The sequence below is a fragment of the Eumetopias jubatus genome, unplaced genomic scaffold (genome assembly GCF_037043125.1).
Source record: "Eumetopias jubatus isolate StellerSeaLion01/CBP00866 unplaced genomic scaffold, mEumJub1_p1.0 scaffold_4, whole genome shotgun sequence".
Lineage (NCBI taxonomy): Eukaryota > Metazoa > Chordata > Mammalia > Carnivora > Otariidae > Eumetopias > Eumetopias jubatus.
Window position 1 is genome coordinate 123914321 of NW_028274810.1, and position 16653 is coordinate 123930973.

The following is a 16653-nucleotide window of genomic DNA, read 5'->3' on the forward strand; positions in this document are numbered from 1 at the left end:
ATTATACTGGAAAGATTTTCCTTTATTAACATGCTCGTGTTGGCAGAGATTTTAAAACCGAATGTTTTAAAACCCATAGGCTGAGGAATGTATTTAAATTCTGATTAGTAAAGAATCACTTGTAACTTTTATGAAATGTAGGTAGTTGCAAATTCAGTCAGAAGACAGAAGACAATTATTACTGAATCATTCTTTATAAAGATTTAATAGGACACTAGAGACAAGAAACTGGTATTTTTCTAGTAACCAGCTCAGGGGAAGTATTTGCCAACCGTGTATCCACATCAGTTTTATATACTGCCTTAATGTTAAGTACAATATTGCTGTTGACTTTAGAGACACATTTGAAAAACAAAATTCTAAGGTCTTCCAAATGCAGACTGTTAAGAACCAAGAAAGCTTGAGTTTCATCAGCAATCATGAATACCAGTTGAGGAGGCGGAGCTTGGGAAAGCCAGCATTTACAAACTGAAAATTTTTAAACCACATTTCAAAAACACACATGCCTCTAGTCTAATGCTAATTACTAATTAATTCCTACTTACAAAGTCATTTTTATCAAACCCATCTATTAACAATTTTTTTTATGTTTTAATTATTTTTATAGAGATCTTGCTTCCCTTTTAGATTTTAAATTCCTTGAAACACATTTTGAAGCTCCTGCATGTCAGGAAAGGTACAAGTTACTGAGGCTACCTAGAACAATCAGGACAATCCCTGCCCTGCATCCGTCCACCAGATGACTAGGTACATTCTGCCAGGCACTTTGGATAAGACATTGAAGGAATCAGACAGGGATCCTTAACCCTCCTGGAGCAAATAAGTAGAAAGTATAGTCCAAGATGTTAGTGCTGTTACAGAGGTGTAAGTATATGATGAGGACCCTAGGACATAGCAGCTGCCTTCCTTGAGGAGAAATAGCTCAGCTAAGGTGACACTTCAGCTGTTCACGGGGTACAACTGGGTGTTGTGCCAGACCAAGACAAACACCTCAAGCAAAGGCGGACTGCAGAAGGGCTTGGCTGCTCTGGGGAAAACAGTGAGTTTAGTGTGGCAAAAAGTAGGATGCACGGGTAAGTGATAAGCCTAGGAAGGTACAGTGAGACCAGATTGGTGAGGGCTCTCATATGCCAACTTAGTAGTTCAGATTTCATCAGGACTCAAAGGATTTTAAGCAGGAAAGGGGCGGTTCTTTTTTTTTTTTTTTTAAAGCTGTAGCGTATCAGCATAGAGAAAGGACTGAAAGGGAGACGGGTGGCAGGAATCATACTGATTTCACACAGTATTATGCAGGTAAGTTCCAACTGAGTAGATAAGAGGAAAATTCTGTAGTCTACTACTAAGAAAATTGGGTCTTTACTGTCAATTTAAATGCTAATATATTTGCTTTTAGCACATTTTGACTTACTCAGATAAAAATTTAGTCCATATTAAGTGTGGCTGCTGCGTTACGATTATATAATTAAAAAATTCCAGTTCATCTCTAATTCCTTTAGGTGTTCATATTTAAGAAACCCATACCAGGGACGAAAATCTTAACGAATATTTGAATGTTTAATTTGGACTTTAGAACTTCTTATTCATGTATAAAAACATCTATATATAGTATTGCTAGAGAACAGTACTACTGATTATTATTCTAGGCACAGACTGAAAGATTTGACACCTGGGCTAGTCTCGCTCTTGCAGGGAATTAAGTGCAGGAAGAGAAAGCATCTCTCCTCCCCCCACCGCGATAACAATACATTGTTCCAAGTAAATAACTTCTAACTTCCTTTGCTGACATTGTGCTGGTCATGATGCACCAAATTCTTGCTGCTTCTGGGACTAATTCTCTTAGCAGTGGCTTTCAAACTTTGCTATACCCACAATGCCACAATACCTTGTGACTCAGCACACATGTACATATATAAAACCCAAACAGAAATGAAACAGTACTTCCCTTACTGTGATGTACTTTTCCTTGTCTATTTTTTGAAAGCTCATTATGACCCACTAATGAATGCATAATGACCACAGTTTAAAGGAACTCTTCATTTTCACTGGGTTAGTTCCATTAGTTGTGGTTGACATAATATGGGCTGGTTTTCGAATTTATTTGAACCTGGACCTTGGCTCTAGTTATATGCAAGACTGCCCCAGAAGTTTGTCTCAGATTACTCTATTTTAAATATAACAGTTAAACTTTTCTGTTGATGGTGCTGAAAACCTTATACCTGTTAAGCTTATTATGTTAAGAGTGCTAGTACAATAGTTTATGTGGAAACTAGTATCTTTAAAACTGAGCATATACCTGGAAATTGAACCATTTTGTTTTCTTTTAGTCAAATACTGGAGATAATGTCAGCAGTGAGAGAGCAGGATCCATTGGAATTAGCCAATACACTATATAACAACACCATTAAAATATTTTTTTCCTGATGGTATGTTCTTTCCATTTCCCATCATTTATGTAAAATTTCATGGTAAAACCTACTGAAAGATTGAATAAAGGAATTCTCTGGAAGTTGTCTTGAGTTATTCCATATTACTACATACTATACCCCCATTTTTATCCATCAAGTCAGATCAGAATTTTAGTATCAATTGAGGTCTTAGTTTACAACAATGAAAATTCCCAAATATTTTGTAATCGCTTCAAAAGTCTGAAAGGACAATTTTATGTCAACACTGCAAACAGAATGGCCAACAAATATACTGGTTTTATTTACATCAAAATTAAACAATTAGCACATTCTGGTTTTTATACCAAAGTTTAGTTGATAAAAGCCTGTTTCTCAACTCTTACACAGTCTCTGAATCATGACTTTTGAACCTAGCTCAGCCACGTGCTACACTCAGATTTCAAAAAAGTCTCTTCTGGCAGCCTATTTTCTCCTTCGTTTTAAAATACTCTACATGTATAGCTTTTATCCTCTGGTCCAAATTATTTCCTTGACTTAATGTGGTTTCCTCTGATTTGCATTTTCATTTTCCCACCCATTTTAAAGAAAAACTAGGGTCCAGAGTTAGATACTTTTATATGCTTTCATTGAGGAATCTTTGGCACAGTTGACGCACTGTATTATATCATTACATCTATTAAAAAGCTGTTTGTTCAAATTTTGTCATAAAAACGTGAAAACATTTTATTCTATGTACAATAATGTACACAAATTTAAATAGGTCACCAAAGAGACCAGAAGTAATTAAAGAGGTATATTTACAGTAGCACATCACAGTAAACGGAAAACCATTCACAGATTCAACATGGATACTGTTTTTGTGCTTGGTTACACACTGAAGTGAAGCATATTACTCCATTTTGGATGAACTGAATTTTAAACAAATAACCTCAATGATTAGTAAATGCTATTTTAATCAGTATCATCATTAAGTTCTTCAGCTGCTGGGCCTGTGTGCTGAATCACTCCATTTCTTTCTCTTTGAACATCATCATCACAATCTGTACTGTCATCTTCGTTCAATTCCCTGTCAGATTCAGCAGCAGCTTCTCTTACAGCTTCCTCTGGATTTTCATTGGGTGCAATAAATCCATTGTTGTTAGATATATTTGAATTATCCTTAATATCATCTTCGATGTACACTTTCTGATGGCACATTGGACAAGTATCTTGGATGTACAGCCACTTCCGAAGGCAAAGTGCATGGAAGTAATGATTACATGGTGTGATGCGAGCAGATGTTGTAAACTCATGATAGCAGATTGCACATACATCATCTATTTCTTGTAAGCGGCTCCCTTTTATTTCAGGAAGTGAATTAATTTTCTTAACAGCAGTCCTACGGTTCATGAATGTCTTCCAGCCATTTTTTGCTTGTAAGTAGATGTTAAAATATGCATGTAGACACATCATACAAGCCCGAATTTTACTTCCTGACTCAAACATCATAGTGTAAGCCCCATTTCCAAACATTACTACTCCAAATATAAATTCAATTATATTGCCTGTTGAACGAACATAGTAGACATAATCATCAAGCTTTTCCCAAAGGACATTATAGTAGCCATCAATCATGAATAACGTATACACAGTGAGAGAAACAATTACTTTTAAGCAGAGTTCCACACAAAAGGCTGTAACTGCGAACAACCATGTATTTAGTGCATAGTGATGCCAAAGAATGTAACTGAGTAAAACAGGAAGAATAAACAGGCAAGCAGAGACAAAGAGCACAGGAAAATGTCTACGGAAAGATGACACATGAGAGGCACTGAGAGACATTAATACAGGGTCTGTCATTCCGTGGATGAAATGCAGGACTGCAGTTAATAAAAGGCACATGTTTCTACTTAAGCGAATAAGTCTCTCTTCTGGTCTTAGCCCACTTAAACCAGTCTGAAGAGCCAAAATAAAAAATAAAACAGGTGCTACGAAGCCAAGCCGCCTGTCGTCTTCTTCGGTTGATCCAATAAAGGCCAATATTCCAAGGCCCAAATAATGGGCTATTGAGGAAATTACAGCACTCATGCCCAGTACAGTTAGTGTAGAATCACATCCACTAATTATAAGATTGCAAATGAGGTCCCAGAAGTCATCCCAAGAAATAAAGAAGGAATCCGTTTCATTTGCCATCCTTAAAATGTACACCAACACTGTAGCCTGAGCTGTAATTCTCGTTAGCCAAAAGACTCTCAGTATATCTGGGAAACGAATCCTCTTCCATGTGTCCTCCAGTAATAACTGTAATCCATAAATTCTATACATGTGCCTCACCAAAAGATAAACATATCGTGTAGAATAATAAAACCACTTAAGTTTCACTGCCAAGACAAGCACTGTGTTTAATGTGAGAATCAAGGAAGAAGTAAAAACTAAAGTCTCTCGGATGTGTAATGGGAGTTCTGTGATTAAGCCTATTACAGGAACCAAGAGATCCAAAATAATTAATTGTGAATAGATGGAATGAATTTGTAATAGTGTAATGTATCCAATTCCTAAGGTGAGCTGTAGAACGATGAGTGCCATCCACAGCGAGGGCCCTTTTCGAGGAAGCAGCTCAATTCCGAAAGCTGATGTGTTGTAGGCACCATAGAAGTCAATGTGCAAAGAAGCATAATAATTTACCAACACTGAAGTTGCAGCTAATAGAAAGGCTGAACTGTACATGTAAAACTTGAAAAGTGATCGTTGTGACAAGATCAGAACAATACTGGATACAAATATACCTAAAAAAAAAAAAGAAGAAGAAGAAGGAAAGAAAGGTCATTTGAGTGCAACATTTTTTTTAAGATTTTATTTATTTGAGAGAGAGAGAGAATGCCCGTGCGAGCACAAGCGGGGAAAGGGGTAGAGGGAAAAGCAGACCCCAGCTAAGCAGGGAGCCTCATGCGGGGTGCAATCCCAGGACCCCGAGATCATGACCTGAGCAGAAGGCAGACACTTAACCAACATTTTTAAGAATGTTTTTGTACTAACAGTTATGCCCCTCTTCCCTTAATTAGGAAATAACAGTATTTTCGAAGTTATGAACATTAAGTCTCAAGACAATTTAGGTTTAAAGGCCATGAAAAGTTTTGTAAAGTCAGAGTTCAACAGACCAATCATACTATTTTTTAAAATATTATTCCTTATCTTTTAAGTTACAAATTCAAGTAGTACTATATATCCAGACACCAAATTACTAAATGATCTTCAAGATTAGTTATTAGTGATACCTACATTTTAATAAGTTTTTAAATCTTGAAAGAACATGTCCTTTATAATTTCATAACCACTAAAAATAACCAAAATGCAAATATTTGTTCCTATTAAATCTTAGATTTCTTTTTCTTAAAAGTGTTCTTTAGGAAATCAAGTGTTTAACTTTTATACTTACACCTAATGCCGCCTTTTTCTCAGTGAACTCCTGCTGGCTTTTATTTTTCCTGCTTCTTAAATTTGGGGGGGGGGCTTTTGTTTTCCCCTCTCTACATACTTTCCGACAGATTTCAGAAACATCATCCAAGTTCTTTTTCCTGTACATTACTGTATTTCTTACTACAGTCAACCCTTTTTATTCTTCAAATTACAAAAACATTCAGAAAACCAAAGCATGTTTTAAAAAAATGGAATAAGTATCCCCCACACTCCATATGTAACAAAGTATAGTGTGATATGTGTGATGCGCATCCAGCATCATCTTTCTTTGTGCTCTGACAAATTTTGTGAGATCACAATAAACATTATTGCCCAAGGTTTCAATATGGAAAGGATATCCAAATATACACCTGATTCCACTTCTACGTTACAAGTGCAACACTCAAGATTTCTAAAACCTAACGGACTTCAAATAACTCTTGAGATTTCCAGTTTCAGTTAAAGGTACCATTATTCTCTTAATGCCACCTCCAGCCCCGAACCCTAAAACTTTGACAGTTATTTGCCAATTCTACTAACACCTGTTACCTCCCCCCTTTTCTCAGTGACACCAACCTGTTAGCCAGTCTCTAAACTCTTGTCCAAATCTATCTACAAGCCCATCTAGCCAAAAAGTGCCTTTCTGCATTTCTTTGCTCAAAAGCAGCAGCCCTTGAAATTACTATCAACAAAAATCTACATTCCTTGTCCACCCACTCAAGGATCCAATGTGGTATTCCTTCCCACACACACCCCACCACTCCAGACTTTCTCCAACACACCCCTTTCTCTGCCATAACCGCAGGTATGTTTACATTCTTCTTTTTGCCTGCTACAGTGAGCTTCCCAAATCCCTGACTGTTCAAATCCTACCCATCCAGTAGACCAATTTTCTCTGATAGTTACTGATCTTTGAAATTACCAAGAGAACTCAGTGAAATGCCCAATACTCATACACTACCTGATATTGTAGTTTGTAGTTATCTGAGGAGGTCATCTACCCTGTTATATAATGTATCCTTGTGATAGCAAGCAAGGATTCTACCTTGCACGTTATGAATCCCAAAATATTCTGCAGAAAATAAATTATTTCATTGTTTATTGAAATAACTAGGGAAATGTTAATGTAGAATTCTGGATTATATTTTTCAAGGCAACCACAAAACGCAGCCCACATGGAAACTGAAACCTATGAAAAGCTAAGACAAAGCTGAGAAACCAGAGCTTGGAGTACAGCAAAAGTGGCAAACCCCAAATTAATCATCTGTCCACCTTATTTCAGCACGTAATCAAGAAAGGACACTGCATATTACAATAGAAGCATTTTACAATCTATTGCATATAAAAGCAAGGGCTAGTTCTTCTAAATGATGACTTTCCCCATGAACTTAAGATTTATCCTGTGCCAACCTGTCAGGTCATTTGTGAAAAGGAGAAAAGGACACAAACACCTGAAAGACACATGAGTTTCTGCATAAGAACCATCTGATTCCTGGAACAAATGGGCCATTAATAATCTCCCAAAGAGTTGACAGCTGGGAATAGGCCCTTTCAATAGAAAATAACTTTTTTTGGAGGTTTAGAAACATTTTCCCATAAGGTAACAGGAAATGGAAGCCACTATATGTAATCTTGCTTTCTCTACATAGAAAAACAAAAGTCAGTATTTTTCCTGAGACAAAACTCAATCTCCTAAAACAAGTCAAAACAACACCCAAATAAGTTAAGTTCTATTTTATGCCACTTATAAGGAGAAAGCCAAACAGGGACTGTTTTTTTGTCAACTTGCTATTCACAAAGGGGTAAATTAATCTTTACCTGTGAATATTCATGAACTCTGCTGTAATTTATAAACCAGTCCTTTTTATTCTAATAGCTTTTTTCCTTGAAGCTTATTTTTACACACAAATGAAGGAATGATTTGATTTTTAGAAATGTTTCTGTAGAAAAAGTGTATTTTGCTTCATGCAAATGTATCAAAGGGACAAAAGGGGAAGAGATGATAGACAATGTAGTGAGACTATACTCAAAGTCTGGATGTATCCTAGCAAATAACAGTAAGATACCACTCTTCTCGGGGCGCCTGGGTGGCTCAGATGGTTAAGCTTCTGCCTTCAGCTCAGGTCATGATCTCCAGATCCTGGGAATGAGCCCCACGTAGGGCTCCCTGCTCAGCAGGGAGTTTGCTTCTGCCTCTCCTCCTGCTCATGCCCTCTCTGTCTCAAATGAATTTAAAAAAAAAAAAAGATACCACTCTTCTCTTGATTAAAATTATACCCCAAGACATAATGATGAAACATTTCAAGAATAGTACAAAATTATTTTAATTCCTACCCAAAAGTTGCATGTATGTAAGGTGCTTACATTTTTCTTTTATACTCATGTTCCTATGTATGGAATGTAGGAAAAATCAGCTCTAATTTCACAGAGATCTCTCCAGTAACACTCCTCCAATACTTTAGGGAGTATTGTCAATAGCATCAAAGTTTGTTGCCTTTTCACAACTTCAGATATAAAACTCTTGGTATTTATCCGAGAGGCCTAAGAAAATTAAGCCCAGGTGTAGTTTCTCATTAGGATTTAAGAGTGATCCGAAGAAGTAATCAAGACTATATATAAATGCTACTTTATGAAGAAAAATCACCGTGGGACACTGGAGAATAGAAGTAACTGAAAGCACATCTCAGGGATCCAGTTCTCCAGTGACTGGAGTTTTACTGAAGTCTTCAGGGTAGGAAAACAGGCAAGGAGCAAAATCAATTCAGGAACTTTGAAGATACATAGAACTCAATTCAGGAGAGAGTTCAGGAAGGACCTTTGCAATTTGACTATCAGAAACAAGCAAACAAAACAAACACTACCCAGGCACAGTGTACAACAAAGCATTTAACCCCTTTATGTGTAAAACACATTCATACCTTCTTTAACCTTGTCTGGAAATTTAGGACTATAAATTAGAAGGAAATAAGACATTATATTTATAACTATCCAGGTATCTTTAAGGACCTTTTAAACATGAGCTAAAGAAAACTGTGGAAAAACATTTAAATGCCTAACAGAGTAAAGATGGAACAGCACAGAAATGTTATGATTACCTTAATCCAAAGGGAGCCCTCAGCAATGAAATGTGGACAAATAAAATATCTTGAAATGTTAATCTATAGGTATACTTGATAAACCAGAGCATAGAGAAAATTTTTCTATCAAACTCTCATTTTGGGTTAAAAAGGGTATTCTAACTCTTTTATTAATCAGAACACTAAGTTTTTGCTTCTAAGATTTTTAACATGTTTTTATTAAAAAGAAATCTGAATATAATTTTTTAAAGTAAACCTTATAGGTATTAGAGGAAGAATAAAACAAAGTTTTTCATAAATATATTCATAAACACGTTCTTTTTTGCTTTTTACCCAAAGGGGATCTCATTGTAAACGTGGAGATTTTTTTACCTTTTTTACTTTTTACCTCCCTAAAAAAAAAATGCATTTCTGATTACTTATCAAAGAAGGTATCTTCCAATTTATTGGCCATTCATGTTTCTTCCTCTGAACTGCCAATTTATCTTTTGCCCATTCATCTATGGAGTTGTTTTTCCTTCTTGAGTTGTAGACACTTAAAAATAATCTGACTACAAATTCTTTGTCAGTTACCTGTACTGCAAGTATCTTCTCCAGGTATGTGGCTGGTCTTTTCACGTTTTTTATTTTTTACGTTTTTAATTTTAATGTTGTTGGATTTATCAATCTTTATTTATAAATTTACTTTCAAATATATGTGTATGTACGTGTGTGTGTATGTGTTCTTTTTTGAGGAGTAGAGGGACAGTGGGAAAGGGAGAGAGAGACTCTTAAGGAGGCTCCACACCCAGCACGGAGCCTGATGCAGGGCTCAATCTCAGAACCCAGAGATCATGACCTGAACCAAAATCAAGAGTCCGAGGCTTAACGAACTGAGCTACCAGGCGCCCTGACTTTCATATATTTTTAAATGTATTTGTCAGAGAGAGAGGAGATCGCACAAGCAGGGGGAGGGGCAGGCAGAGGGAGAAACAGGCTCCCTGCTGAGCAAGGAGCCTGATGCAGGACTCCATCCCAGGACCCAGGGATCATGACCTGAGCTGAAGGCAGATGCTTAACCGAATGAGCCACCCAGGCATCCCGACTTTCATATATTTTTAAAGAATTTCTCCCTTACTCTAAAAACCAAAAACCTCTGTATTCTCATATATTTTCTTCTAAAAATTTTAAAGTTCTGCTTTTCACATTTAGGTATTAGGCCACTTAGAATTGTTTATATACTGGTAGTTAGGGATCCAGTATATTTTCCATACAACTAAATCACCATTACCTGAATAGTCTATATTTACCTCAATGAATATACTTCAATGCTAACTCAAACACATCAGGTTTCTCTATATACATGGGTGCACTGTTTCTGGGCTTTCTATTCTGTGCTATTGGTCTATTGTTGATCTCAGTGATTCTTAACAAGGATAAGATTTTGCACCAACCCCACCTCCCTACCCCCACACCAGGCATTTGGTAATATCTAAGTATCTAGAGACATTTTTAGCAATCACAAAAGGGGGAAGAAGGGTGCTAATGGATATGCAATGGGTAGAAGACAAGGACACTGCTAAAAATCCTACAATTCACAGAACAGCACCCCCCACCTCCCCAAGAATTACCCAGTCCAAAACGTCAATAGTGTTGTTGAGAATTCCTAACCTGTCCCTATCGTTTCAAAATTACTACCGCTTCAATGTTTTCTCACTTCAAAGGTTTTCTGAGTTCTTTCTACAGCACCAAAAATAATTCTTTCTTTTCAAAAAAAGTTATTGTATGTCTAAAGCTAATAAAAGAACAGATTCCCTTTTAACAGATATTTAGATTAACTATTTTGTTATTACCAACAATGCTGCAATGAAAATCCTTTCCCATAGTCTTTGAACAAGTACAACTATGTCTCTAGGTAAAATTCTTAGAATTCTGAGTCAAAAGGTGTATGATGAATTTCAATAGCTAGTGCCAAAAGCCTTTACACAGAAGTGACAGCACACCAAAATTGTATAACTTTACTCATTTCCCCACACCTTTGACAAACTAGTTTTTATATGAATGTTGAACTCTTCACCAATCTGATAACTGAAATTTTGTTCTGACTGCATTTCTTTCATTATAAATGAGGCTGAGTTATTTTTGTTTTGCATACTGACCACTTGCATTTCATTTATTGGGAACTGCTTATCCTGGACCCATTTTTCTCTAGGAGTATACATTTTTCTTAAAGAGAGTAAAACTTTTATTCAATTTCATATGCGAATAGTATCCTCAGTTTGTCATTTAAAAGAGCTAAAAAAGTTTTGTCATAAGAAAGTTTTTTTTTATGTATTCAGATTTATCGAATTTTCCCTTGTAATTCTGGGGTTTTGTGTGTTTAGAAAGGCCTTTCCACTTCAATGAATTATCATTACATGAGTAATACTATTAAACTCCTATGCTTGTATTTTCTGCCTTGGATTTAGATTTGTTAATTCAGTATTATGCTGCACTGGGTTACGTTTCATTTAGCATTTAACACCTCCTAAGGATAGCTTAATATTCTTAAATACTCTATATACTGTGATTTGATTTTATTTGGATCTCTAAAATGAGATGCTTTATATTCTGATCTGCTGAAATTCTCATATTAGTTTGATACCAAAAGTGCAGCGATAGTACTTTTCTGTAGGGGGAGGGGAGTTAATTCTTTAGAGATGAGATATAAAATTGGTAATGCTTTTTAGAGAATAGATTTCCATTTTTACAATCTCATTTTAAAGAAAAAGGTGAGACTGACAAGTTTTGAGATTTATATAGAATACTGAGAGATCTACAATTATTAAAAAAAAAAACTGACCAGGTGTAGAACAATTAATTTCAACTATCCTTTGGTATCTTTTACACACAAACCTGTCACTTTCAATAACAACAATAGCTGCCTCATTGAATGGGCCTCAAATATTGAAGACATTTGTTTTTATTCAGGGTGAATTTTTAGCAAGAAAACCAGTTTTTAATAATTTTATCATTCTCGGGGCACCTGGGTGGTGCAGTCTGTTAAGTGTCTGATTCTTGGTTTCAGCTCAGGTCAAGATCTCAGGGTCGTGAGATGGAGCCCCGTTGTCAGGCTCTGCACTCAGTGGGGAGTCTACTTGGGATTCTCTCCCTCTCCCACTTGTGCTCCCTCTCTAAAATGAATAAATCTTAAAAAAATTTTTTTATCATTCTCACAAATGTGAAAATTTGGCAAACTACACTAGCATAAAGTAAGGGGCGGTCCAGGTAATAGATTTGGAAAATATTTTGTATTTCTCACAAAGTGTGAACAAAAATTCTGGGAACAAAGCACCAAAATTACGCTGATGCCTTCTAAAGACCAAAATATCTGTACCATCTTAAATGAAGTATGGAAATATTTTTTTAAAGTTATCAAGCTTATTAAGAGCTAACACTTAGTAGCCTATACTAGGTCCCAGGTACTATTCTGAGAACTTACATCCTAACTCATTTATTATCCTTAACACCTTATGACAGACCATTATTGCCCAACTTTAAAAACGTAAAGGTAAGCAAAGAGGGGTACAGAGCAGTTAAATAACTCGCCTGAGGTCACATTCTACTTAACTTGTCAAATACAAACTTCCATGATTTACTACAAAAATAAGCATGAATGACAAGGAAAATACCAAAATTACTGTTTAGTGTTCTTAAACTACAAATGATTTAATAAGGAAAATACTCCCTTTTCCTTAAAGCTCCTTAGCCTAAAGCTCAACTCTGAGAGCACTGCATTAAAGCACCTGGTCACAAAGGGATTGTCAGAGGATATGTAGTCACAGGCCAAAAGAACATTCAAGGCAGTGGCTACACTATTTGCCAATGAATACATGAATCCTCTCAAACACAGCTGTTTCGTTTTTGGGGTTTTTTACTTTTTTTTTTTTTTGCTCCATCATGACTTCCTCTCAAAACAGAAGGAAAGTCATCCCCCCATCCCCTTTGTCTATGTTATATTCGGTTAGTTTCCAAAGCAGCACTTGGGTTATTCCCAAAATTGATAAAGTTCCCTAGAAGTCTGTTAGCTTCTGTTCTCTCTCTAGCAAGCTCTCTCCCATCCTGTGGAGTTAAGGAATAGAAATGATAATTTTTCTCCGTTTCTCTCCATACCAAGAATTGGCATAGATCTTGCCTGCATGCATATATCATCAACAAATGTGGGTAGGTATGGCGGGGAAAGAGGGTTGGCAGCTTGTCAGGCTCAGCTGGAACCCCTAAGCAACTATACTGAGATAAGGAACTGCCTGTTAATTTATGATCATGATGAGTGGTTTCTAACTGGCAGAAATAAAATGCCTTCCCAAGAGGTCCCCCTTATTAATTTTACTTTAACGTTATTTAACTGAAATCACTTTACCCATGATTACCAAAATTAAGCAAAATACGTTAAGTATGAAAGATTAAAACTAGTGAATGCTTTCTTTTTAAGCTGAGGTGTAACTGACACATGTTATGTCGAACATGATGATTCCATATTTGTATAGGCTGTGAAATCATACAGCTCCACTTTTGCTACAAATAATGAGGGCATTACACTTTCGCAGTGATAAGTAGGAATGACTGGAATTAAATAGCTTGTGTGTTACTGAGAAATCTTGTGCTAAAGAACATCACTTTCACATCTGTTAAAGATCTAGCATATGATCATTACTATATCATTCTGTATCTGGATAGCAGCTGAAAGTGAACCACACTTGATGTCAGAAGATTTTTAAGCCTAGGCCCTGACAACCACTTAATTGCTGTATATCAAAAGCAAAACACACTAAACCTCTATGCCCCTCAGTTTCGTCATTTAAAAAAATGAGAACGACACAATCCACCTCTGAGGGACGTTTATGCTTTACAAAAGTAAAGTACCAAACAAAATGTTATTTATTGCTAATAACAAAACTCAAAATTTTGGCGGGGGGGGGGGGAATAAAGAAGCAACAGATGGCTCCTAATTCAGAAAGGCTTGGTTAAGGATCTCATCATCAACCCTTCCTCAGCAAACTTCAAAATCACAAGCCTACTAAAAACTGATCACAATTACCTCATCAACAAAATTTGCCAAGTTTCAATTACTTTAAAAAATTCTTTTATGCATAAATGCTTCTCACTCTGGTAATGCAAGTGAAGATGGGGAGTGAAACAAGATATTTTTAACACTCCATTCATATACAACAAGGACACTGATTTTCAGAAGTCTCTTTTGGAAAAGTCTCAGGACTTTCTAGCCACGTTTTTATAGCCATTTTCAATACTTCTCTATTTATGGAAAATTTTAGGACTCGTTACAAGCATCACCTTCTTCATGAGCATTTTTAGCAATGGTTTCAAGATCTGACATTCAAAACCCTGTCTCTTTTGGATGTCCTTTACCGCAGACACTTCACGATCATGTGGACCTCGTGGATACAGAAGTGACAACATACGAGTACTCTCCATTTGGAAAAGAGGGAAACTGAGGCCCAGGTTTTGGCACTACAAGTCCAAGGTCACACGGCGAGACCGGGGCAAATAGTTGCTATTTTTCTAAGGCTGTCGCATAAGACGCGGCAAGCCAGCACTCATTTCCCAAGGGAAACAGCAGGCAAAGAGCCGCATGCTCACACATCCATGCTTTCTCCCCACCCTCGGGTGCAAAAATGAAAGAGGGCTGACTCTTTAGGAGGACCGCTCCGCTGTCAACTCTGAGGTAAGTGTCATCTCTTCCCCCCTTCCCAACCTGCAAAGACGCCCCTATTGGCGAAGAAACTGGTTCTCAAATACACATACACACACTATCCACAGCTTGCGCACCGTGCCCGCTCCCTAAAGCACGTTTCGGCCCTCAAAGCCATCCGGGACGCAAGCTACCCCGTTCCCCTTACCAAGGAGCCGGAGGAAGATCTGGAGCCCGATGCAGAACCGGCTTTGGCTGGAATCGTAGTAGGAGTTGAAGATGGCGTCGATGATGTAGAGGCAGGGCACCCGGAGCGCCACCTCGAGCGCCGCCCAGACCTGCTGATGGGCCATCCGCACCTGCTGCTGCGGGGGCCCCACCGCCGCCATGAGCCGCTGCCACACCGGGGCTGGGCGAGCCGGGCAGGGCCGCGCGGGGCAGGGCCCGGGACCGCGGCCAGGGGCGGGGGCTAAGGCGGGCGACTCCGCCCCCGCCCTCCCCCCTCTGCTCTCTTACGGCCCGCCCCGCCGCCCGCTCGCCTCTCTTGAGCTGGAGCAGGCGGCGGAGGCAGCGGCGGCGGCTCCCGGGAGGCCTCTGGGTGTCGGTGTTTCCGGTCGGCTAAGGTCTGGCTCCTCCTCCCTCCAACACCTCCCCCGCCCGCGGAGCCACCATCTTGACCTCGCCCGCCTGCCTCTGCCGTTGCTGCTGTTTGGAGGCCAGGCGGCTGCGCCCGCGGTCACGCGAGACCGCGGAGCCCGCGCCGCTGATTGCATCATAATCCGGCGCTGGGGGCGCTCCCCAAACGTCATCGCGCACGGCGTAGCAATCGTCTCGCAGTGTTTCTATGGTTTCCGCCCACCTTCGCGGCTTTGGCGCGACCCCATGGCGCAGGCGCCTTCCGGCAGCCGCGCCCTCTTGACTGACTGGCTTCTTCACAGGAGGCGAAGTCAGCGTCGGTTGAGCTGGGGACTCCCTGCTTCCGTGAGCGGGAATTATTAGCTGTTTTATTGTAGTCCATTAAACATCCTATAAACGTGGTTCAGAGCTCCTTGGGAGGAAGAAAGCAAAGGACGCCGCCCGCCAGACCTACCCCAACTCCACCCGGAGGCAGGATCTGGGAGAGGGCCAACATTCCAGGGAAAATACCTGCGAGGCCGCCTGGGGTCCTGCGGGAGCGTCGCTAAGCGCGCTTTCTGCAGCGGCCGCACTACGTGGCACTGGGCTAGGTGTGGTAGTCGCTGCCAAGAAAAGCATCCCTTCATCTCTTTGCACATCACCTTTCCTACCTTCTACCCGATTGGACAGAACTGAGGACGCTCATCGGCCGCATTTTGCTAATGTTAAGGGCCACTGTGATTTAAGGGCAAGAACCCAGGCCTCACTGTTTCTAGTCTTTGAGGTAAGCGCACCCAGGAAATCCCTTCTTTCCTCCTCTGGGAAGAAGCCATAATTAAGTTTTTGTAGGGGATCAGAATATGCCACCCCAAAATATGCCACTTTGACATAAGGATTATTTTGAGCGGAAGGTAGTTGAGAAACAGCAGAAGCTTAAATTTTTTAAGATCCCTGCCTGCCCTCCTCGCTGCCACCATTTGTCTAAAAAGCGGGGCATAAATTTCCATTTGTAAAGGTGTCGCCCTCTCCCTTACCAAGAAGAGGGCGACACTTAGACTCTCAACCACCCACAAACCTTACTAAAGGAAGCCTTACCTTCCTTTAGTTTCCCCCATACGTCTACCTCACCACAAGTTAGCCATCCCTGAAAGCCTAAACCCCTTTTTCTTTTGTCACTTCTCTACAAAATTATTTTTTTTGTTTTGGTTTTTGTTTGTTTTTTGCTTTACTAACCCAGCCATCTTAAGGGAGATAAAACAGGAAGAACCTGACTCATCTGGGCTTCTAGCCCAAACCCCTCTGCTATCCATTCGTATCAGGGATCTACATGGGTGATTATTCTCTATTAGTTAAAACTATTAGTTAAAAACCCTCCAGAGGGGAGAATTTTAAAACTCCCAACACCCCTTTCTCTGGGTGGGAGTTATGTGTGGTCGGATGACTGTGTCACATC

General features: G+C 39.0%; 2 protein-coding genes across 8 annotated transcripts in view; one reads left to right on the forward strand and one right to left on the reverse strand.

Annotated features, from left to right (window-relative positions):
• TATDN1 (TatD DNase domain containing 1) overlaps positions 1–14551 on the forward strand; it is a 54586-nt gene extending 40035 nt beyond the window's left edge. For 6 of the 7 annotated variants that reach the window (XM_028105682.2, XM_028105684.2, XM_028105687.1 and 3 more), the window contains one exon: positions 2325–2506. In XM_028105682.2, coding sequence (XP_027961483.2) covers positions 2325–2421 — 97 coding nt within the window. In that variant the 3' untranslated portion in view covers positions 2422–2506. Of the gene's footprint in view, positions 1–2324; positions 2507–14307 lie in introns of those variants that run through there. The other variant, XM_088022764.1, reaches the window with a different exon arrangement.
• On the reverse strand, positions 2026–15345 carry RNF139 (ring finger protein 139). The gene is made up of 2 exons (XM_028105681.2): positions 14794–15345; positions 2026–5170 (listed from the first exon to the last, which is right to left on the reverse strand). The coding sequence occupies exons 1-2, from the start codon at positions 14972–14974 to the stop codon at positions 3357–3359; spliced, it is 1995 nt and encodes a 664-aa protein (XP_027961482.1). The 5' UTR covers positions 14975–15345; the 3' UTR covers positions 2026–3356.
• Positions 15346–16653: the final 1308 nt, after the last annotated feature.